General features: G+C 37.5%; 1 protein-coding gene across 1 annotated transcript in view; it reads right to left on the reverse strand.

The window, feature by feature from the left end:
* The window catches only part of si:dkey-22o22.2 (neural-cadherin), a 294,515-nt gene that overhangs the window by 158,718 nt on the left and 108,411 nt on the right, over positions 1-27,386 (reverse strand). Inside the window, exons 2-3 of the mRNA XM_061915447.1 lie at positions 8,706-8,894; positions 4,567-4,792 (exon numbers count right to left, since the gene is read on the reverse strand). Of these exons, the coding sequence (XP_061771431.1) occupies positions 4,567-4,792; positions 8,706-8,894 (415 nt within the window). The remainder of the gene's footprint in view (positions 1-4,566; positions 4,793-8,705; positions 8,895-27,386) is intronic.

Here is a 27,386-nt window from a genome sequence, read left to right on the forward strand (position 1 = left end):
GTGCATTAGTGCCCAAGGCATGGGTAACTTACACATCTGTGAAGGCACCATTAATGCTGAAAGGTACATACAGGTTTTGGAGCAACATATGTTGCCATCCAAGCAATGTTATTATGGACGCCCCTGCTTATTTCAGCAAGACAATGCCAAGCCACATTCTGCACGTGTCTATTCAATTGAATATAAGTTGAAAAGGATTGTCTGATTTTATTTACCATTTAGACAAAGTGCCAACTTCACTGGTTTTGGGTTTTGTACAAGAGCTTTATATATTTGATACTACACGGATATTCTTTATTATCACAAAATAATTTGTCTTTTTTTATTGTGTATAAAGTCAGGAAATACGTCCCTAAATAACTATAATTATGACCAATGTATGACTCTGTATCTACTTGGCATTGTAGTATCTCCCAAAACTAATGTTACTTAGTTTTTAAACTAGAATAGACATTTATTCATGCTAACATTAAGATTATGACGTAAAGTCAATGACTAAAAAATAAGTTAATCGCTCTTAAAATTAAGGACATTTCTAGAAATACAATTTTAAATATTTGCAAGTAGCAATAAATTTGCAGTGTAGTTTTTTAATTTTTTTTAACTTTTATTTTTTACTGTAACATTATTTTTACAGTGCTGTCTTTCAATTGACGCAGAGTGGTAATAGTTTTTTTGGCAAATAATTTTATGAAGTTAAGCGCATGGCACATTAAGTTGAATGATGCGGACACGTTTGTTACTGGACACTTTCTAGTACGCTTCTGCCCTTGAGACTTTGTATGTGTAAATAACATGCAACTATAATACTTTAAAACTTGTTTATATTGACAAATGTGCTCTTTTAGACTGCAATATTGTGGTTGTATTGCACATGATATCACACAAAAGTAAACACGCTGCAGGACTGATCATATCGCACAGGATATCACACAGAGGTAAACACGCTGCAGGACTGATTATATCGCACAGGATATCACACAGAAGTAAACACGCTGCAGGACTGATTATATCGCACAGGATATCACACACAAGCAAACACGCTACAGGACTGATCATATCTCACAGGATATCTATCAAACACAAGTAAACACGCTACAGGACTGACTGATTATATCGCACAGCATATCACGCAGAAGGAAACACGCTGCAGGACTGATTATATCTCACAGGATATCACACACAATTAAACATGCTACATGACTGATTATTTCGCACATGATATCACACACAAGTAAACACACTGCAGGACTGATCATATCGCACATGAAATCACACACAAGTAAACACACTGCGGGACTAATTATATCACACAGGATATCACACAGAAGTAAACATGCTGCAGGACTGATCATATCGCACAGCATATCGCACAGAAGTAAACACGCTGCAGGACTGATTATATCTCACAGGATATCACAGAGAAGTAAACATGCTGCAGGGCGGATTATATTGCACATGATATCACACACGGTTAAACACCCCGCAGGACTGATTATATCTCACGGGATATCACACACAAATAAACACGCTGCAGGACTGATTATGTCGCACAGTTAATCACACAGAAGTAAACACGCTGCAGGACTGTTTATATTGCACATCATATCATACATAAGTAAACACGCTGCATGACTGATTATATCACACATGTTATCACACACGAGTAAACACCCAGCAGGACTGATTATATTGCACAGTTAATCACTCAGAAGTAAACACGCTGCAGGACTGATTATATCTCACACAAGTAAACATGCTACAGGACTGATTATTTCGCACATGATATCACACACAAGTAAACACACTGCAGGACTGATCCTATTGCACAGCATATCACACAGAAGTAAACACGTTGCAAGACGGATTATATTGCACATGATATCACACACGGGTAAACACCCCGCAGGACTGATTATATCCCACAGGATATCACACACAAAAAAACACGCGGAAATACTGACTATATCGCACATGATATCAAACACGGGTAAACACCCTGCATGACTGATTATATCTCACGGGATATCACACACAAATAAACACGCTGCAGGACTGATTATGTCGCACAGTTAATCACACAGAAGTAAACACGCTGCAGGACTGATTATATCACACATGTTATCACACACGAGTAAACACCCAGCAGGACTGATTATATTGCACAGTTAATCACTCAGAAGTAAACACGCTGCAGGACTGATTATATCTCACACAAGTAAACATGCTACAGGACTGATTATTTCGCACATGATATCACACACAAGTAAACACACTGCAGGACTGATCCTATTGCACAGCATATCACACAGAGGTAAACACGCTGCAGGACGGATTATAGTGCAAATGATATCACACACGGTTAAACACCCCACAGGACTGATTATATCCCACAGGATATCACACACAAGTAAACACGCTGAAATACTGACTATCAAACACGGGTAAACACCTTGCATGACTGATTATATCTCACGGGATATCACACACAAATAAACACGCTGCAGGACTGATTATGTCACACAGTTAATCACACAGAAGTAAACACGCTGCAGGACTGTTTATATCGCACATCATATCATACATAAGTAAACGCGCTGCATGACTGATTATATCACACATGTTGTCACACACGAGTAAACACCCAGCAGGACTGATTATATTGCACAGTTAATCACTCAGAAGTAAACACGCTGCAGGATTGATTATATCTCACACAAGTAAACATGCTACAGGACTGATTATTTCGCACATGATATCACACACAAGTAAACACACTGCAGGACAGATCCTATTGCACAGCATATCACACAGAGGTAAACACGCTGCAGGACGGATTATAGTGCAAATGATATCACACACGGGTAAACACCCCACAGGACTGATTATATCCCACAGGATATCACACACAAGTAAACACGCTGAAATACTGACTATATCGCACATGATATCAAACACGGGTAAACACCCTGCATGACTGATTATATCTCACGGGATATCACACACAAATAAACACGCAGCAGGACTGATTATGTCGCACAGTTAATCACACAGAAGTAAACACGCTGCAGGTCTGCTTATATCGCACATCATATCATACACAAGTAAACACGCTGCATGACTGATTATATCACACATGTTATCACACACGAGTAAACACCCAGCAGGACTGATTATATTGCACAGGAAATCACACAGAAGTAATCACGCTGCAGGGCTGATTATATCGCACATCATATCATACACAAGTAAACACCCTGCATGACTGATTATATCACACAGGTTATCACACATGAGTAAACACCCAGCAGGACTGATTATATTGCACAGGATATCCCACACGAGTAAACACGCTGCATTACTGATTATATCGCACATGGTATCACACACAGGGTAAACACGCTCCAGGACTGATATTATCGCACATCATTTAATCAATCAATCAATGTTTATTTATATAGCCCTAAATCACAAGTGCCTCAAAGGGCTGCACAAACCACAACGACATCCTTGGTAGGGTCCACTTAAGGGCAAGGAAAAACTCACCCCAGTGGGACGTCGACCATGATGACTAAGAGAAACCACATGATATCACACACAAGTAAACACGCTGCAGGACTGATTATATCGCACATGATATCACACACAAGTGAACACGCTGCAGGACTGATTATATCGCACATGATATCACACACAAGTGAACACGCTGCACGACTGATGATATCGCACATGATATCACACAGAAATAAACACGCTGCAGGGCCGATTATATCGCACAAGATATCACACACAGGTAAACACCCTTCAGGATTGATTATATCACACATGATATCACACACACGTCAACACCTTGCAGGACTCATTATATCACACAGGATATCACACAAAAGTAAACACGCTCCAGGACTGACGATATCGCAGATGATATCACACGCGGGTAAACATCCTGCAGGACTGATTATATTGCACATGACATGATACACAAGTAAACACGCCACGGGACTGATTATATCGCACATGATATCACACACTGGTAATCACCCTGCATGACTGATTATATCGCACAGGATATCTGACATTTACAAACAAACCCAAATAATCCCACACCTATTTTTTTTGCCAATATTGATCCGATATCAATATCATTATTATTATTATGAATATTATTCATTTTAAAATATTTTTAGCCTTTTTTTAATGCATTTTAAATACAATTGTTTTGTTTAAAATTTTGGCACATGTTTATTTGGTTATTTGGATGTATATTCTGTACGTGTGTACTGATAAGAGCATGCATGAGAGTTACCATAGCAACACAAATGCCCCCTAATCTACTTTTTATCGTTTATCCACACCACAGACAATAATCTGCTTGCCATGTTTTAATGATTTATTATTAATATAAATTATCTGTTGCATCATACAAGCTTCATTTGGTGCACTGGCAATGTTTTGAAGTGTAAAAATAAGTGAATAAGGGTTTACATTACCAAAAAAATCCATGATAATTTGCTCAAATAAAAGGAGTTCATTTACTGAAAAGTAAGTAATAAAAAACAAACTCACGGTTGGCCGACGGCCACGTTCTCCGCCACGCTCAGGCTGTACGAGGCGTTGGTGAACTGCGGCGGCCGGTAGCCCGCCAGGATGGACACCACGGCCGGCGGTCCTTTGCGGCCGTCAGCGTCCATCGCCTGCACTCGCAGTTGGTACTCCTTGCTGGGGGTCAGAGGTCGCCCCGTGGTCCTGATGTCGCCAGAACTACGGTGGACCTCGAAGCAGTCCTCCCCGCCTTAGAGGGAGGAGAAAACAAGGCATTCAAAGTCATTTTTTAATAATACATACATACATATATATATATATATATATATATATATATATATATATATATATATATATATATGCGTGTGTATAAATATGTATAAAATATATGTATGTGTAAAAATTCCCTGAAGAGCAGGGAAACCTTGTTGGCATGATATAGGTCAGGAAAAAACACAGAGGCTAACGTGTATTCCACTCTACCTGGGTATTGAGCACTGTATAACGGATAAATACACATACATACTTATATATATATATATATATATATATATATATATATATATATATATATACGTGTATATATATATATATATATATATACACATATATATTTATATGTACATATACATACATACATATATGTATACATACATATATATGCATATATATATATATATATATATATATATATATATATATATACATACACATATATATTTATATGTACATATACATACATACATATTTGTACACATACATATATATATATGTACATATACATACATACATAAATATATATATATATGTACATATACATACATACATAAATATATATATATATATATATATATACACATATATATTTATATGTACATATACATACATACATACATGTACACATACATATATATATAAATGTATACATATATATACACACTTATATATATATACATATATATATATATATATATATATATGTATATATATATATATATATATACATACACATATATATTTATATGTACATATACATACAAACATATATGTACACATACATATATATATATATATATAAATGTATACATATATATACACACTTATATATATACATATATATACATATACATATATATTTATATGTACATATACATATATACATACACATATATATATATATAAATTTATACATATATACATATATATATATATACACACTTACATATATATACGTATATATACATATATATACATATATATACATATATCTACATATACATATATATATGCACGCATATATATACATGTACATATATATACATACATATATATATACATAAATACATACATATATAAATATATATATATATACACACATACATCTGTCAGGCTCGGACATGGATGGTGTGTGCTCCTTCGATGCAGCGGGATTACAGGACGAGCCAGGCGTGAATTCAGGTACATGTTTTTTATTTATACTCAAAATACAATAAATAAGGCAAAACAAAAAGCGCGCTCGATGGCGGATAATAATCTATACTATACTTAAAACAAAACAGCACAATGGCATGACTATATACAAACAAAACACAACTAGCACTGTGGCATAAATACATAAACTTACACGGCATGGAACTGTGGACGAGGGCGTGAAGGTTGAAACAGCATGGGTAGGGTGCGTGCGAGTGTGAAGATCCCAGAATGATGAACAGAAAGCAAATTACTTAAATACTGGCTGTGATAATCAGGAACAGGTGTGAGACTGAGGGCAGGGGCGTGACAAGGTGGGAACTAAAACGTTGGCATGGAAACAAACAAAACCAGGATGTGAAAAACATGACTGAATGTCCAAAAACTAAACATAGCATGACCAAAACCAAAACATAACTTACAGGCATGACCACAATTTTTTTAACCCAATGCGGCCCCCCGGGTATAAAAGTTTTTATATTTTAAGTGTTATACGTGCATGGAAATGTTTGAAACAATAATATTACTGTAAATTATATTTCTCTTTTTTTTGTTGCGAAGAACTGTTTCACTTTCTTGGGTAGCATGTCATAGTCTGCTTTGTGCATCGTTTCCGCTGGATGACGGGAAAGAGGTGGAGGGGAACGCCCCGCCTAGCTGTCGCCCGGGGGGTTGGGGTGGGGGCGCAGGGGGTGGGGGGGGGGGGGTGTTGGGGCTTCAACTGTCCACCTGTCGATCACCTCATCCTCCAATGTACTCCTTGCCTCTCGCCCCCTCCACCATCTGCATCCAGGTGGAGTCTTGGATCTACAGGCTATTTCCAATAATGAGCTGATGTCATTCCTTAAAGTGGGAGCTAATCTCACTAAAGACGCACTTAAATACCTCCAACATTGGCATGACATATAAAAGCGTTAAAAAAAAAAAAAAAAAGTCAATTAGCGGATTATTTGCGTGTATACGTCGCCACATTACGCCACAGGGATGTTCACGCATTAAGAAATGAACTCTTAAAATATCCCTCCATCCTCCTCCTCCTCCTCTTGTTCTTCTCTCCTTCTACATATGAAATAAAAAAGATCGACAGCCAGTGGCGCCCAAACGCCCACCCTCCCACTCGCTGCCTCTCCAGAGACGCTCCGATTATTCCCCCGAATCTGGCCGCTCTCTTGGCCTCGGGGGAGCGTTTAGCAACGCAGCTCCTCGCCGTTTACCAGCGCTTTCTCTGCCGCGTGACGCTAATTGAAATTCAATACGTTTTATTTATAAAATCTGCGCTCTGAGCACGTGACAGGTAATACATATACATACAGTATATATATATTTGCATACTGTACTTGTACAGTTTGCTCATGTGTGAGAGCCATGCTCGCCAACCCTCCCGGAATTTCTGTCAGACTCCTGGAATTCAGCGCCTCTCCCGAAAACCTCCCGGAAGAAATTTTCTCCCGAAATTCAGCAGGAGATGGAGGCCACAATCCCCCCAACCTCCGGGCTGATGATTTTAGGTTAGTCCTGAAGAATTTGGAGGAAATCCTCCTTTTTCATTGTCCCATTTACTCTCTGTAAAGCACCAGTTCTATTGGAAGCAAAACAGAGCCTAATACTACCACCACCATGCGTGACAGTAGGAATTGGTGTATTAAAAATAAATAAATAAATTAATCAATTAAAAAAATAAAAAATAATATATATATATGTAAAAATACAGCACATATTATATTATTTATATATTTATAATATAGTATTTATATATAAAATATATACAGTATATATAACGTATATATTTTATTTATTTAAACAATATAATATCGATGATTATATTATATATATTGATATTTTATTGCATTCTATTTTTTATAAATATAAAATACATAAAATATTTTTTTAAACACAACTTATTTTACATTATCTCTCTCTCTATATATACTGTATATATACATATATATATACATATATATACACATATCTACACACATACATATATATATACATATATAAATATATACACATACACAGTACAACTGTATATAAATATATATATATATGTACACATACGCAAATATACCAAATATATATAAATTTAAAAAAAAAAAAATATATATATATATATATATATATATACATAAATCTCCTGATGATTGAAACAGTTCTGTAGAGATGAAGTAGTCTTGTGATTTTTCCCACACCTACATATATGCATATATATATATATGTATATATATATATATATATATATATATATACATACATATATAGACACATACATATATGCATATATATATATATATATATATATATATATATATATACATATATAGACACATACATATATGCATATATATATATATATATATATATATATATATATATATATATATATATATATATATATATATGTATATATATATTTATATATATATATATATATATATATATATGACAGATAAATCGACCCCCTCGCCAAATTCTTTGAACCCAATGTGGCCCCTGAGTCCAAAAATTCGGGGCCCTGCGTTAAGAAACGGGGGTTGTTTAACTCATCCAGATCTCAAACAACCACCAGGCGGTATCTGTGAGCAGATAATATAGTATCATGTCTTTCTTTTTCAGGACCCATCAGACCTGATCCTAAATGCACACCTAGATGATTTTAATCATCCTACAATAATTATTAAGTTGAAAATACTGACCGTCCAATAAAAGGAACAGGGGCTGGCCGAGGCTTCCATCCCGTTGCCGTGCCGACAGGGAGTACGCGACAGACCCCGGTGCTGCGTCGGCAGCCACGGCGGCCAGGTAGGGGCGGGGGAACATGGTCCACTGCAGGTCGGCCTGACTGAGCGTGGTCAGAGTCAACCTGCACAGGTACCACTCCTCACCTGCAGGGCACACACAAGATGCACGTCAGAAACCAAGCGGGAAACATGTCAAATATAATACCAAAAACGTTCACTGTCAGGCTTTTTAAGCCAATCAGAGGCCAGAAGAAAGCCAGAATAGAAGAACACAAAAAAAAAAAATGATAAAGTGATTGTGGAGGGAGGCGTGGCCAGCGCTGCCTGCCGGAGCAAAGGTCACCGCCTCTGTCCATGGTGCTGAGGAAAGAGCACCATCAGACAGGGGGCGTGGGAGTGCTGACGGCAAGACACAGCTGGCAGGGGATTCGATTTCACAGGCCGTATGTGTTCATCTCATCATCTGCTGTCTTTAACAGTAAGCGGCCGGGGGCAGGAGGGGTGAGAGGATACGGACTTGACTGAAAAGTTTTCGAAAGATTGTAATAAAAACCTATGTATATTAAAACCTTGGCTCCTGTGCCGTGTCTTGACAGTGGGAAAGTGATATTTTTTTGGTGATTATTCACATGAGTTAACTCACTTTTTTTGACCGCCATACTGTAGTTAATGCAGTACTGAGTTGTAATACACTTTTCCGCCACTTGTGGCAGTAATGAAAATCTCAAACAAACAGAAGAAGTCTGGCGCTAAAGTCACAGAGAAGTTTCTTAAGCGCAAAAATTACAACTAAAGAGGTGAAGCTGTAATTTCATTTGTACTTTAATTTATTCAATAAACATATTCATAACTAATTCATTTAATTATTTTTAGCTCAAAATAGTTGTGTCTTCGTGGCAGTTATTTACGAGTCTTATTTACTACTTATGCAGTATATTTGTTAGCACTTATTTATCTAATCAGCCTGACCTAAGCCTCAACTAAGAAATTATTCTGAAAAAGACAGATGGCAAACTGTAAAATAAAACCAAGATTTAAATATGAAAAAAAAAAAAAACCTGAATCTAAATATATTTAAAACATATTAAAGTGAAACATTTTTATAATTTCTTTCAAAATAATTGTGTGAATAAAAATTACATTCAACTTGAAAACATGGTGTGCAATTATTTTTTTATTTTATTTTGAACACACTGATGTTGTTTTCAAAATTCAACATCAAAACTTGAACTGTCAGTTTTGAAGTTAAGTTTTTCAAGTACAAAACTTATTTAGCTCCAAATAGGTGCTATTTTAAGTGCTTTCTTAAAGTTTTTTTTAAGTGTTATGAGTTCGTCATTTTTATCTTAATTTTTAAAGCATCTTGTTAAGTGTTGTAACAGTTTAGCGCTAAGCATTTGTTTTTATGAACATTTTTAACCCTTCCTGTTAAGTTTGCGAACAATATAGCCCTATGCGTTTGTTTTTACAGGCAATTTTAACTCTTCCTATTAAGTTTGCTAATGGTATAGCGCTACATATTTGTTTTTAAGGACATTTACAACCCATCCTGTTAAGTTTGCTAACAGTATAGCGCTATGCGTTTGTTTTTAAAGACACTTTTAAGTCTTCCTGTTAATCCTGCTAACAGTATAGCGATACGTGTTTGTTTTTAAAGACAATTTTAACTCTTCCTGTTAAGTTTGCTAACAGTATAGAGCTACACGTTTGTTTTTATGGACATTTTTAACACTCCCTGTTAAGTTTGCTAACAGTATAGCGCTACATGTTTGTTTTTATGGACATTTAACCCATCCTGTTAAGTTTGCTAACAGTATAGCACTATGCGTTTGTTTTTAAAGACATTTTTAACTCATCTTGTTAAGTTTGCTAACACTATAGCGCTACATATTTTTTTATGGACATTTTTAACCCATCTTGTTAAGTTTGCTAACAGTATAGCGCCACATATTTTTTTGATGGACATTTTTAACCCATCTTGTTAAGTTTGCTAACAGTATAGCGCCACATATTTTTTTGATGGACATTTTTAACCCATCTTGTTAAGTTTGCTAACAGTATAGCACCACATATTTTTTTATGGACATTTTTAACCCATCTTGTTAAGTTTGCTAACAGTATAGCGCTACATATTTTTTTATGGACATTTTTAACCCATCTTGATAAGTTTGCTAACAGTATAGCGCTACATATTTTTTTAATGGACATTTTCAACCCATCTTGTTAAGTTTGCTAACAGTATAGCGCTACATATTTGTTTTTATAGACATTTTTAACCCATCTTGTTAAGTTTGCTAAGAGTATCGCACTATGCATTCGTTTTTAAAGACAATTTTAACTCTTCCTGTTAAGTTTGCTAACAGTATAGTGCTACACGTTTGTGTTTATGGAACATTTTAACCCTTCCTGTTAAGTTTGCTAACAATATAACGTAATGCGTTTCTTTTTAAAGACAATTTTGACTCTTCCTCTTAGGTCTGTTAACAGTATAGCGCTACGTGTTTATTTTTAAATAATTTTCTTAACTCTTATTGTTAAGTTTGCTAACAGTACATTGCTACATGTTTTTTAAGACCATTTTTAACACTTCCTGTTAAGTCTGCTAACACTATAGTGCTACGTGTTTACTTTTAAATACATTTTTAACTCTTCCTGTTAAGTTTGCTAACAGTATAGAGCTACATGTTTGTTTATATGGAGATTTTCAACCCTTACTTTCAAGTTTGTTAACAGTATAGTGATACATGTTTATTTTTAAAGACATTTTTAACTGTTCTTGTTAAGTTTGCTAACGGTATAACGCTATGCGTTTGTTTTAAAATGCATTTTTAACCCATCTTGTTAAATCTGCTAACAGTATAGCGCTACATGTTTGTTTTTAAAGACATTTTTAACCCGACTTGTTAAGTTTGCTAACAGTATAGTGCTACACATTTGTTTTATGGACATTTTTAAGCCCTCCTGTTAAGTTTGCTAACAGTATAGCGCTACGTGTTTCTTTTTATAGAAATTTTTAACCCATCTTGTTAAGTTTGCTAACAGAATAACGCTACATGTTTGTTTTTTTAGACATTTTCAACCCATTCTGTTAAATTTGCTAACAGTATAGCGCTACGTGTTTGTTTTTTTAGACATTTTCAACCCATTCTGTTAAGTTTGCTAACAGTATAGCGCTACGTGTTTGTTTTTATGGACATTTTTATCCCTTACTTTCAAGTTTGTTAACAGTATAGTGCAATGCGTTTGTTTTTAAAGACAATTTTAACTTTTCCTGTTAAGTTTGCTAACAGTGAAAAAAAATGTCTTGTTTGTAAAGACATGTTTAACCCATCTTGTTAAGTCTGTTAACAGTATAGTGCTACATGTTTATTTTTAACTGTTTATGTTAAGTTTGCTAACAGTAAAATGTTACGCGTTTGTTTTAAAATATATTTTAACCCATCTTGTTAAGTCTGCTAACAGTATAGCGCTACATGTTTGTTTTTGAAGACATTTTTAACCCAACTTTTTAAGTTTGCTAACAGTATAGTGCTACACATTTGTTTTATGGACATTTTTAAGCCCTCCTGTTAAGTTTGCTAACAGTATGGCGCTACATGTTTGTTTTTAGACATTTTTAACCCATCTTGTTAAATCTGATATTTTTAAAGACATTTTTAACTGTTCTTGTTAAGTTTGCTTACAGTATAGCGCTACATGTTTGTTTTTTTAGACATTTTCAACCCATTCTATTAAGTTTGCTAACAGTATAGTGCTACGTGTTTGTTTCTATGGACCTTTTTAACCCTTCCTATTAAGTTTGTTAACAATATAGCGCTATGCGTTTGTTTTTAAAGACAATTTTGACTTTTCCTATTAAGTTTGCTAACAGTATAGCGCTACATGTTTGTTTTTAAAGACATTTTTAACCCATCTTGTTAAGTCTGCTAACAGTATAGTGCTACATTTTTATTTTTAAAGACATTTTTAACTGTTTATGTTAAGTTTGCTAACAGTATAATGGTACGCATTTGTTTAAAAATAAATTTTAACCCATCTTGTTAAGTCTGGTAACGGTATAGCGCTACATGTTTGTTTTTAAAGACATTTTTAACCCAACTTGTTAAGTTTGCTAACAGTATAGTGCTACACATTTGTTTTATGGACATTTTTAAGCCCTCCTGTTAAGTTTGCTTACAGTATAGCGCTACGTGTTTCTTTTTATGGACATTTTTAACCCATCTTGTTAAGTTTGCTAACAGTATATCGCTACATGTTTGTTTTTAGACATTTTTAACCCATCTTGTTAAGTCTGCTATTTTTAAAGACATTTTTAACTGTTCTTGTTAAGTTTGCTAACAGTATAGCACTATGTAATGTTTTTATGGACCTTTTTAACCCTTCCTTTTTGAAGTTTGTTAACACTATAGCGCTATGCGTTTATTTTTAAAGACATTTTTAACCCTTCCTGTTAAGTCTTCTAACAGTATAGTGCTACATGTGTTAAAAAAAAAACATTTTTAACTCTTCTTGTTAAGTCTGCTAACAGTATATCGCTACATGTTGTTTTTTATTAACATTTTTAACCTTTCCTTTCAAGTCTGCTAACAGTATAGAGCTACATGTTTATTTTTAAAAACATTTTTAACTGTTCTTCTTAAGTTTGCTAACAGTATAGCGCTACGTGTTTATTTTTAAAGACATTTTTAACCCATCTTGTTAAGTTTGCTAACAGTATAGCGCTACGTGTTTGTTTTTATGGACCTTTTTAACCCTTCCTTTCAGGTTTGTTAACAATATAGCGCTATGCGTTTGTTTTTAAGAGAATTTTAACTTTTCCTGTTAAGTTTGCTAACAGAATAGCGCTACATGTTTGTTTTTAAAGACATTTTTAACCCATCTTGTTAAGTCTGCTATTTTTAAAGACATTTTTAACTGTTCTTGTTAAGTTTGCTAACAGTATAACGCTACGCGTTTGTTTTAAAATACATTTTTAACCCATCTTGTTAAAACTGCTAACAGTATAGCGCTACGTGTTGTTTTTTATGAACATTTTTAACCCTTCCTTTCAAGTCTGCTAACAGTATAGTGTTACATGTTTATTTTTAAAAACATTTTTAACTGTTCTTGTTAAGTTTGCTAACAGTATAGCGCTACGTGTTTATTTTTAAAGACATTTTAACCCATCTTGTTAAGTTTGCTAACAGTATAGCGCTATGTGTTTGTTTTTATGGACCTTTTTTACCCTTCCTTTTAGGTTTGTTAACAATATAGCGCTATGCGTTTGTTTTTAAAGAGAATTTTAACTTTTCCTGTTAAGTTTGCTAACAGAATAGCGCTACATGTTTGTTTTTAAAGACATTTTAACCCATCTTGTTAAGTCTGCTATTTTTAAAGACATTTTTAACTGTTCTTAAGTTTGCTAACAGTACAACGCTATGCGTTTGTTTTAAAATACATTTTTAACCCATCTTGTTAAAACTGCTAACAGTATAGCGCTACGTGTTTATTTTTAAAGACATTTGAACTTTTCCTGATAAGTCTGCTAACAGTACAGTGCTACATGTTTGTCATTTTTATGTAAATTTTGATGTCAAGTCTTGTTAACAAGAGCAGTTGTGTTGTGTTGTGTTGTGTGTCTATTGTTGCGTGTCGCTGCTTTGTAGTCACTGCGCTAGACTGGCGCCGTATGAAAGTGTGCGGGCCCCCGGGGGCCTCGGTGACATGAGTGAAGGAGATCCTCTCCCGGCTTTTATGTGGGTGGTGTTCCCCGGGAACGCAGCAGCCGGCGTGAGGCAACTTTAAGACGTTGGAAAAAAAGAAGAAACAAAAAAAGCAACAACACGAGGTGTAAGTGTGTTTGTTTGCAGCCGCCAAGTTGGCGCTTTGTCTGGCTGGGGTGGCGTGTGCTTCTTCTTCGGAGCAGGGTGAGGATTTGTCGGGTTTGAAGGCGGCGAGGGAGACGGGCGCGCCACGAGAAAGAGGAGTTGACATCACAAAGACGCCAGGAGGAGCGGCGGGGAGAAAAATAACAAAAGACAGCGACGACGTCTCTGCTCGTGCCGACTTTTGTTTTCTCAACTTTTGTCAACAAGCGAGGAAGAGCAGGAGGAGGAGCAGCAGGAGGAACAGGACCAGGGGGAACAGGAGCAGAAGGAACAGGAGCAGGAGGAGCAAGAGAAGGAGCAGAAAGAGCAGGAGGAACAGGAGCAGAAGGAGCAGGAACAGGAACAGGAGCAAGAGGAACAAGAGCAGGAGGAGCAGGTGGAGGAGCAGGAGGAGCAGGAGCAAGAGGAACAGGACCAGGAGGAACAGGAGCAGGAAGAAGAGCAGGAGGGACCGAAGCAGGAGGAGGAGCAGGAGCAGGAGCAAGAAGAACAGGAGCAGGAGGAGGAGCAAGAGGAACAAGGGCAGGAGGAACAGGAGCAGGAGGAGCAGGTGGAGGAGCAGGAACAAGAGGAACAGGAGCAGGAGGAGCAGGAGCAAGAGGAACAGGACCAGGAGGAACAGGAGCAGGAAGAAGAGCAGGAGGGACAGGAGCAGGTGGAGGAGCAGCAGGAACAGGAGCAGGAGCAAGAGGAACAGGAACAGGAGGAACAGGAGGAGGAGCAGGAGAAGGAACAGGGGCAGCAGGAACAGGAGCAGGAGGAGGAACAGGAGCAAGAGCAGGAGCAAGAGGAACAGGAACAGGAGGAACAGGAGGAGGAGCAGGAGAAGGAACAGGGGCAGCAGGAACAGGAGCAGGAGGAGGAACAGGAGCAAGAGCAGGAGGAGCTGAAGACAGCCGCTCAGATCCACTTCCACGCTTCACTCGCCACTCCTCCAATGCACAATCACGGCGTCTCCTTGGGCCTGCTTTACTTTTGCTGCCCTTTTGTCCCATTGGCGCTCTTTTACCCAGAATGCACCATGATCCGACTTTTATTACAGCATGTTTGAGTGCACATCTGCACTACAACAAAACTCACATGTACAGCAACTCTTCTTACATTACATCAACACTTACATCTACCATTACAACAACTGCATGACAATACAACAACTACATGACGATACAAATACATGACAATACAACACTTACATGATGATACAACAACTACATGACCAATTACAATTACCATTAGAACAACTACATGACGATGCAACAACTAAATGACGATACAACTACATGACAATACAACAACTACATGACGATACACCTACATGACAATACAACACTTACATGATGATACAACAACTACATGACCAATTACAATTACCATTAGAACAACTACATGACGATAAAGCAACTACATGACAATACAACAATTACATGACAATACAACAACTTCATGACGATACACCAACTAGATGACGACAACAACTACATGACAATACAACTACATGACAATACAACATTTACATGGTGATACAACAACTACATGACCAATTACAATTACCATTAGAACAATTCCATGCCAATACAACAACTACATGACGATACAAAAACTAGATGACTACAACAACTACATGACAATACAACATTTACATGGTGATACAACAACTACATGACTAATTGCAATTACTATTAGAACAAAACATGACAATACAACACTTACATGATAATACAACAATTGCATGACGATACAACATCTACATGACCAATTACAATTACCATTAAAACAATTCCATGACAATACAACAACTACATGACAATACAACAACTACATGACGATACAACAATTACATTATGATACAACAACTACATGATGATACAACAACTAAATGACCAATTACAATTACCATTAGAACAATTACATGACAATACAACAACTACATGACAATACAACAATTACAAGACAATACAACAACTTCATGACAATACAACAATTACATGACAATACAACAACTACATGACAATACAACAATTACATGACAATACAACAACTTCATGACAATACAACAATTACATGACCAATTACAAATACTATTAGAACAATTACATGACAATACAACAACTTCATGACAATACAACAATTACATGACAATACAACAACTACATGACAATACAACAATTACATGACAATACAACAATTACATGACAATACAACAATTACATGACCAATTACAAATACCATTAGAACAATTACATGACAACACAACAACTCCATGACAATACAACAATTACATGACAATACAACAACTACATGACAATACAACAATTACATGACAATACAACAATTACATGACAATACAACAATTACATGACCAATTACAAATACCATTAGAACAATTACATGACAACAAACAACTCCATGACAATACAACAATTACATGACAATACAACAACTTCATGACAATACAACAATTACATGACAATACAACAACTACATGACAATACAACAATTACATGACAATACAACAACTACATGACAAAACAACAATTACATGACAATACAACAACATAACAATACAGCAATAACATGACAATACAACATGACCAATTACAATTAACATTAGAACAATTACATGAAAATAAAACAATTACATGACAATACAACAACTACATGACGATACAACTATATGACAATACAACAATTACATTATGACACAACAAATACATGATGATACAACAATTAAATGACAAAACAACAATTTCATGATGATACCACAATTAGAGGACGATGCAATTACATGACACAACAATTAAAAGACAGAAGAACAATTACATGTCGATACAACAACTACATGACGATACAACAACTACATGACGATACAACAACTACATGATGATACAACAACTACATGATGATAGGAGAATTAGATGAGAAAGTTGGAATAAGAAAGTCCCCAGAAGAGGCCTGGCGTGCATGATGTGTATAATGAGGGGCGGCAGAAGGAAGCAGCAAGTAGATGAGGTGGCGCTGACCACAGGCACACGAGTGCTGCCAAGCGTCACATGACACAAGACAAGAAGACGAGCGTGAAAGCATGTCGGCCACATTTGGACTCTTTTGTCAGTTTGTGTGCGCTGCATTTTTCATGCGCCGAGGTGATTGTGTAAAAGGAACCTCGGGGCAAGTCTCGCTGGCGTGGCGGCCGCACGAAGGAGCTCATGAATACAAAGCGCCGCGCTCGTCCTCGCCGCGGCGTGGGAGCTGGCGGGGTCACTTCCTGTGGCTGATGGCACATTGTTTCAGTCTGAGTGAACGCCACACCGCAGTTCCTTCCGCAGCTGCCAGACTCTAATGCCAGCCCACTTCCCATAATGCACTGCTCATTATCCATGCGTGCACCTGAGCGAAAACGAGCGCCATCCTTGGCCGGTGCTGAGGCGGCAAAAATGAGCTCACAGAGTCCTTTGCTGGCTCACATTTTCATCTTTTTCCTCTTGAAAACATAAAAACGTTGACGTTTTTCTCCACTCCGTTTGAGTGCGACTTTTGTTTATTCTCCACTCCGTTTGAGTGCGACTTTTGTTTATTTTCCACTCCGTTTGAGTGCGACTTTTGTTTATTCTCCACTCCGTTTGAGTGCGACATTTGTTTATTCTCCACTCCGTTTGAGTGCGACATTTGTTTATTCTCCACTCCGTTTGAGTGCGACTTTTGTTTATTCTCCACTCCGTTTGAGTGCGACTTTTGTTTATTCTCCACTCCGTTTGAGTGCGACTTTTGTTTATTCTCCACTCCGTTTGAGTGCGACTTTTCTTTATTCTCCACTCCGTTTGAGAGCGACTTTTGTTTATTCTCCACTCCGTTTGAGTGCGACTTTTGTTTATTCTCCACTCCGTTTGAGTGCGACTTTTGTTTAATCTCCACTCCGTTTGAGTGCGACTTTTCTTTATTCTCCACTCCGTTTGAGTGCGACTTTTCTTTATTCTCCACTCCGTTTGAGTGCGACTTTTGTTTATTCTCCACTCTGTTTGAGTGCGACTTTTCTTTATTCTCCATTCCGTTTGAGTGCGACTTTTGTTTTATCTCCACTCCGTTTGAGTGCGACTTTTGTTTATTCTCCACTCCGTTTGAGTGCGTCTTTTATTTATTCTCCACTCCGTTTCTAGTGCGCTTGTTGTCCATTTGGGGACGGCGTGGCCGGGTGGTAGTGCCGCCGCACCAGAATCTAAAGGATTCCAGGTTCGATCCCAGCTTTCGCCATCCCAGCCATGTCCGTTGTATCCTTGGGCAAGACACTTCACCTTTGCTGCTGACGGGTCGTGGTTAACGCCTTTCATGGGCAGCTCCCGCCGTCAGTTTGTGGAGGTGTGTATGAATGGGTGAATGTGGAAATAGTGTCTCAAGCATTTTGAGTAACTTGAAGGTAGAAAAGCGCTATTCAAGTACAATCCATTTACCATTTATTCACCACTCAGTTTGAGTGCGCCTTTTGTTTATTCTCCACTCCTTTTGAGTGCGCATGTAGTATATTTGGGGACGGCGTGGCTTGGGTGGTAGAGCAACCGCAAACAGTGTAGGGCTATGCATTTTTTTTATGGACATTTTTAACCCTTCCTGTTAAGTTTGCTAACAGTATGGCGCTACACGTTTGTTTTTATGGACATTTTTAACCCAGCTAAATAAGTTTGCTACCAGTTTAGCGCTATGCATTTGTTTTTATGGACATTTTCAACCCTTCCATTTAAGTTGACTAATGGTGCGAGTTAATTTTTACGGACATTTTAAACCCATCGCGCCAGCATCTTAAGGATTCCAGGTTTGATCCCAGCTTCCGCCACCAGTCATGTTTTTTGTGTCCTTGGGCAAGACACTTCACCTTTGCTGCTGACGGGTCGTGGTTAACGCCTTTCATGGGCAGCTCCCGCCGTCAGTGTGTGGAGGTGTGTATGAATGGGTGAATGTGGAAATAGTGTCTAAAGCATTTTGAGTAGCTTGAAGGTAGAAAAGCGCTATTCAAATATAATCCATTAACCATTTATTCTCCATTCCGTTTGAGTGCGCCGTTTTTTATTTCTCCACTCCTTTTGAGTGCGCATTTTGTTTGTTTGGGGACAGCGTGGCTTTGGTGGTAGAGCTGCCGTGCCAGCATCTAAAGTGGCCTAGTGGTTAGAGTGCCCGTACTGAGATCGGTAGGTTGTGAGTTCAAAACTCGGCCGAGTCATACCAAAGACTATAAAAATGGGACCCATTACCTCCCTGATTGGAACTCAGCTTCAAAGGTTGGAATTTGGGGTTAAATCACTAAAAATTATTCCCGGGCGCAGCCACCGCTGCTGCCCAATGCTCCCCTCGTGTCCCATGGGGTGAACAAGGGGATGGGTCGAATGCAGAGGACAAATTTTGCCACACCTAGTGTGTGTGTGACAATCATTGGTACTTTAACGTTTAACTTTGAATTTATTCAAGTACAATCCATTTACCATTTATTCACCGCTCCGTTTGAGTGCGCCTTTTGTTTATTCTCCACTACGTTTGAATGCGCGTGTTGTCTATTTGGGGATGCCGATGCTTGGGTGGTAGCGCGTCCGCTAACAGTGTAGCGCTATGCATTTTTTAAATTGACATTTTTAACCCTTCTTTTTAAGTTTGCTAACAGTATGGCGCTATGAGTTTGTTTTTATGGACATTTTTAATCTAGCTTGTTAAGTTTGCTAACAGTTTAGCGCTATGCATTTGTTTTTATGGATATTTTCAAGCCTTCCTGTTAAGTTGGCTAACGGTACTAGTTTATTTCTATGGACATTTTTAACCCATCGCGCCAGCATCTTAAAGATTCCAGGTTTGATCTCAGCTTCCGCCACCAGTCATGTTTTTTGTGTCCTTGGGCAAGACACTTCACCTTTGCTGCTGACGGGTCGTGGTTAACGCCTTTCATGGGCGTGTGGACGTGTGTATGAATGGGTGAATGTGGAAATAGTGTCCCAAGCATTTTGAGTAACTAGAAGGTAGAAAAGCGCTATTCAAGTATAATCCATTTACCATTTATTCTCCACTCCGATTGAGTGCGCCTTTTGTTTATTCTCCACTCCGTTTGAGTGCGCAAGCGTGATGAGTCAAACGCAGAGATTAATTTCACCACACCTAGTGTGTGTGTGACAATCATTGGTACTTTAACTAAAGGATTCCAAGTTCAATCCCAGCTTCCGCCACCACAGTCATGTCCGTTGTGTCCTTGGGCAAGACACTTCACCTTTGTTCCTGACGGGTCGTGGTTAGCACTTTTCAATTCCCAGGTAGCGGGAATTGGTACCGTATCGGTTCAAATGTAACCAGTGCCAAACCCTATTTGCGTGACACGCAAGATGTTGCCTTTCCGTGATGGAGAACCAACTGTGCTCATCAAAAATGTCAGACTTGATTATGCAAATGCAGCAAAGCGAAAAACAAAACAACGTTCTCTGCCGTCTTTTAATTTGAAAGTACACATGTTTGTGTCACCAGGAGGATGCCGGCACAAGCAGTGGAGATACTTTATTTATTTATTTTTTTGCACTTGATGTATGCAGCGCGAAGAAGACGATGCAGAAATAGCGAAGCTCACGAGCGCGTCAATTAGTCGACGGGAGGAAAACAAGGTGCCTCTCAGGAATGGGGGGAGGAGGGCGGTGGCGGTCGGGGAGCGTATCGCGGCGCCCACAGGTTGTCACGCCGCCGCCGATAAAAGGTGATTAAAGTCATGTTTATTTTGAACAAACAGGTTGAGGAGGGGAAAAAAAGCAAGGCGAGAAGTTATCGCGAAGAAAGAAAGTCAACGAAAACACTTGTGACCTTCACACAACCTTCACACACGCACAGGCCTCGTTAGGTTGGGTTTGAAATGACATTTATTCCATCTTTGAAATCAACTCTATTATTTCCTGTCTTACTTTGAAAGTCATGCTTTAACTCAGGGGTCACCAACGCGGTGCCCGCGGGCACCAGGTCGCCCGTAAGGACCAGATGAGTCGCCCACTGGCCTGTTCTAAAAATAGCTCAAATATCGCCACTTACCAGTGAGCTGCCTCTATTTTTTAAAATTGTATTTATTTACTAGCAAGCTGGTCTCGCTTTGCTCGACATTTTTAATTCTAAGAGACAAAAAACTCAAATAGAATTTGAAAATCCAAGAAAATATTTTAAAGATATGGTCTTCACTTGTTTAAATAAATTCATTTATTTTTTTACTTTGCTTCTTATAACTTTCAGAAAGACATTTTTAGAGAAAAAATAACACCTTAAAAATGATTTTAGGATCTTTAAACACATATACTTTTTTAACTTTTAAATTCCTTCCTCTTCTTTCCTGATAATTTATATCAATGTTCAAGTCAATTTTTTTTTTTTTATTGTAAAGAATAATAAATATATTTTAATTTAATTCTTCATTTTAGCTTCTGTTTTTTCGACGAAGAATAGTTGTGAAATTTTTTTCAAACTTATTATGATTAAAAATCAAAAAAAATATTCTGGCAAATCTAGAAAATCTGTAGAATCAAATTTAAATCTTATTTCAAAGTCTTTCAAAGAATTTCTTTTAAAAATTTTGTTCTGGAAAATCTAGAAGAAATAATGATTTGTCTTTGTTAGAAATATAGCTTGGTCCAATTTGTTATATATTCTAACAAAGTGCAGATTGGATTTTAACCTATTTAAAACATGTCATCAAAATTCAAAAATCAATCTTAATCAGGAAAAATTACTAATGATGTTCCATAAAATATTTTTTTAATTTTTTCCAAAAGATTCGAATTTTAAAGAGTCGAAATTGAAGATAAACTATGTTTCAAAATGTAACTTTCCTTTTTTTCCTGTTTTCTCCTCTTTTAAACCGTTCAATTAAGTGTGTAAAAGGAAAAAAAATGTACAACGGAATGACGGACAGATATACCCATTTTTTATATACATACAGTATATAGATGTATTTATTAAAGGTAAATTGAGCAAATTGGCTTTTTCTGGCAATTTATTTAAGTGTGTATCAAACTGGTAGCCCTTCGCATGAATCAGTACCCAAGAAGTAGCTCTTGCTCTCAAAAAGGTTGGTGACCCCTGTTTTAACCCCCCCACCAAAAAAAAAAAAAAAAAAAAATATATATATATATATACATATACATATATATATATATATATATAAAAAAATATATATATATAGAAATGCTGCGTGTGTTTATTTGTAAACAAGTGTGTGTGATTGACAGGCCTGGAGTGCGTCGCCATGGTAACCCGCAGAGTGCAGGTGTCCCCACAGGCCGGTTGCCACGGCGACACGTCAAGTTGCCGTGACATGTGATACACTCTCTGTCTTTGCCTTGTATGAGTGTGTGTGTGTGTGTGTGTGTGTGTGTGTGTGTGTGTGTGTGTGTGTGTGTGTGTGTGTGTGTGTTCTGGCAATGCTGACTTAGTGGGGACATCGTACCTTTAGGGGACTTCGGACGGTATGGGGACAAAAAAACAGGTCCCCTAAAGGGAAACCTTTTAAAATGATAATCAGATCAAGTCAGTCAAGATATTCGGACAAAAGAGAAAATACATTTTCTTGAAAAGTGAAACATTTCTTATCCTGGCGTTAATAGTACTGTGATTCTGTATGGCAGGGGTCGGGAACCTTTTTGGCTGAGAAAGCCATACAATATTTTTTAACACTAACTACAACTAAATGTCTGCATTTTTAGGTAAGACCAGCATTTATAGAGTATAATATGTCACAAACTCGCATGGCAGCATTAGTGGCGACCCCAAGAAGCAGGAAGCAGGAGAGCGGAGAGCAGGTAAGATTCTTTTAATATCATCAACGGAGGAGAATGAAGCAGTCTTGCATGTAGTTGTAAACAATAGTCAATCTTTGAGCCCTGAAGAGCGCCCGAGACGAGCATAAATAGAAACATGCTGATTGTTAGCAGGTGTGGACCAGCTGCCAATCAACAGCAGGTGAGGGACAAAAACACAGCGCCCAGTGGGACAAGCAGGAAATGGAAAGAAAATAAGAGCACTGATGGGAAGTAAATACAAAACAAAGAAGCACAAACACAAATTAAGTGACAGATCTTCACTTAATAAGTCTGTTATTCTTTTTAATAACATTGTTATTCAGAAGCTCACCGATGATAAATAAAATACTTCTTACCAATAATGCGACTTCTTGAACAGGTGCAGTAGAAAACAGATGGATGGATTAAAATGTAAAAGAATGTTTTATATTTCGAACGTTATTTTTAACACTGTGATTACCAGCGGAATTATTTGTTACTTATCGTGTTAAACGATATTTTAATTATTTAAATTGTTTTTTATTATTTCTTATTATTTTATTTATTATTAGTAGTATTTATTATTATTAGTATTTATTGTTATTATTTATTATTTATTATTGTTTTTTATTATAATAATAATATAATACATAATATATAATATATAATACTATAATAATAATAATGTATTATTATTATTTATTTATTTATTATTTATTATTTAAATAATTTTAATTATTTTAATTATTTTAATATTTTAATTAAATTCAAACGGGATAGCAGGTCCATTCTATGTGTCATACTTGATCATTTTGCGATATTGCCATATTTTTGCTGAAAGGATTTAGTAGAGAACATCCACGATAAAGTTTGCAACTTTTGGTGCTGATAAAAAAGCCTCGCCTTTACCGGAAGTCGCAGACGATGACGTCACAAAGGTGAGGGCTCCTCACGTCCTCACATTGTTTTTAATGGGAGCCTCCAGCAGCAAGAGCTATTCGGACCGAGAAAACGACAATTTCCCCATTAATTTGAGCGAGGATGAAAGATTCGTGGATGATGATATTGATAGCAAGGATTAGAAATTTTTTTTTTTTAAAACGCGGCAGTGTGAGCGTTTCAGATGGTATTAAACACATTTACTAGGATAATTCTGGAAGATCCCTTATCTGCTCATTGTATTGTAGCTGAGATAGGCGCCAGTGCCCCCCGCGACCCCAAAAGGGAATAAGCGGTAGAAAATGGATGGATGGATGGATGTTTAAATAGTGTTTTAATGAGATTGTAAAGACATACATCGAGGTCGGATGGCTGCGGTGAACGCGCAGTGTCTCAGAGAGAAGCCGAGGAGCCAAGCTCACAGCTGACTTTTAAACAGCTACTGCAGGAGGGCGAATAATCCAATGATGTCTCCGGTAAGATATATATCACAATTTTCCCATCCAAAAACATGCTGGTTGACGTAAAGAAACATGTTCGCTTGACCGCTCTGCGTTAAAAACAAAGAAACACCGGCTGTGTCTCGGTGCTAAAGACAACTGCAATACACAGCTTTCCACCAACAGCATTGTTTTTTATAGTCTCCATTATTAAATGAACAAATTTCAAAAGATTCAGAAATACAGAAGTCCAAATTACTGTGTAATTATGCGATGAAAAGAGAAAAAGAGACAAATTTTAGCCGTAACTGGTGCTGAGCTGATATTTCCTGACAGTCCGTGACGTCACGCGCACACGTCATCATTCCACGACGTTTTCAACAGGATACCTCGCGGGAAATTTAAAATTGCAATTTAGTAAACTAAAAAGGCCGTATTGGCATGTGTTGCAATGTTAATATTTCATCATTGATATATAAACTATCAGACTGCGTGGTCGGTAGTAGTGGGTTTCAGTAGGCCTTTAGGCAATGTCAGCTAAGATTTATCTGAGAGCCAGACGCAGTCATCAAAAGAGCCACAGGTTCTCTACCCCTGCTTCAGCCACACAAACACACGGTGATTCCTTGTTTAAAATTCACGGACGTGAAACTTTACTATGGATCAGAGCGGACATGGATCCCAACCGAATGTCAACCAGCAGGTTTTGGTGCGAAAATTGGGGTTAAAAAGTCGCCACTTACCGGATATCAGCTGAGCTTGCGCCTCCCGTACAGCTGCCGTCGACTTCCCCGAGACACTGCGCGTCAACACCCGGCCGTGGACATACACTTCCGACTATCAGGTACTGTTAAACTCACTAAAACACTAGCAACACAATAGAAAGATAAGGGATTTCCCAGATATATCCTAGTAAATGTGTCTAAAAACATATGAATCCGTCTCAATGCAAACTTTTTTTTGTTTGTTTCTAGTCCGTCGCTATCAATATCCTCAAACACGAATCTTTCATCCTCGCTTAAATTAATGGGGGAATTGTCGTTTTCTCGGTCCGAATAGCTGTTTTTGTTGGAGGCTCCCATTAAAATCAATGTGAATAAATGAGGAGCCATCAAACATGTGACGTCATCGTCTGCGACTTCCGGTAGAGGCAGGGCTTTTCTCCAGTTGCGAACTTTATCGTGGATGTTCTCTACTAAATCCTTTTATAATGGAGACTATAAAGAAGAATGCTGTTGGTGGAAAGTGGTGGATTGCAGCTGCCGTTAGCAACCAAAACACAGCCGGTGTTTCTTTGTTTGTTGTGAAGCTTTAATATGGAACAGAGCAGTCAAGCGAACATATTTCTCTACTACATGTCAACCAGCAAGTGTTTGGATGAGAAAATTGTGATATTAAGTCGGCTCTTACTGGAGACTTGAGCAGAGTTTACGTCCTCCTGCAGCAGCTGTCAAAATGGCAGCTGCGACTTTCTTGGCTCCTCCATATGGCTTCCCTCAGAGACACTGGCGGTCACCGCAGCCCTCCGATTTTTAGGTATGACTTTATAATCCCACTAAAACACTAGTAACACAATAAGCAGATAAGGGATTTTCCAGAATTATCTTAGTAAATGTGTCTAATAACATCTGAATTGCTCCCACTGCCTTCGCTTTTTTTTTTCTTTCTAGTGCTTCACTCAAACTTTCCTCATCCACGAATCTTTCATCCTCACTAAAATTAATGGGGAAATCGATGCTTTCTCGGTCCGAATCGCTCTTGCTGCTGGTGGCTATGATTATAAACAATGTGAGGATGTAAGGAGCTCCACAACCCGTGACGTCACGCGTACATCGTCTGCTACTTCCGGTACAGGCAAGGCTTTTTTAATAGCGACCAAAAGTTGTGAACTTTATCGTCGATGTTCTCTACTAAATCCTTTCAGCAAAAATATGGCAATATCGCGAAATGATCAAGTACAACACTTAGAATGGACCTTCTATCCCCGTTTAAATAAGAAAATCTCATTTCAGTAGGCTTTTAAGGGAAGAATGAACGGGGCCATGTATCGTCAGATTTTGAGCCAAAACCTCCATCCATCAGGGAGAGCTTTGAATGGTTGACCAAATACTTATTTTCCACCATAATTTACAAATACATTCTTTAAAATTCCTACAATGTGAATTCCTGGATTTTTTTCCCCACATTCTGTCTCTCACAGTTGAAGTGTACCTATGATGAAAATTACAGACCTCTGTCATCATTTTAAGTGGGAGAACTTGCACAATCGGTGGCTGACTAAATACTTTTTTGCCCCACTGTACAATTGGCGGGCCGCACTAACATTAAACTGTCATATTAAGTTGGGAGCCTCTAAAAAACGTCTCGTGGGCCGCAATTGACCGCGTGTCTGAGACCCCTGGTTTAATGCATGCAGCTGGGCATCACAACACAATGAGGCATAATAATGTGTTAATTCCACGACTGTATATATCAGTATCGGTTGATATCGGAATCGGTAATTAAGAGTTGGACAATATCTGAACATCAGATATCGGCTTCTGATTTACGGCAGCCTAAATTTGAAATACATCGGTTGTGACTTGAGTTCTGGGACTTTTCTGACGTGGCTCGTCT

The sequence above is a fragment of the Nerophis ophidion genome, linkage group LG11 (assembly GCF_033978795.1).
Source record: "Nerophis ophidion isolate RoL-2023_Sa linkage group LG11, RoL_Noph_v1.0, whole genome shotgun sequence".
In the NCBI taxonomy this organism is placed as follows: domain Eukaryota; kingdom Metazoa; phylum Chordata; class Actinopteri; order Syngnathiformes; family Syngnathidae; genus Nerophis; species Nerophis ophidion.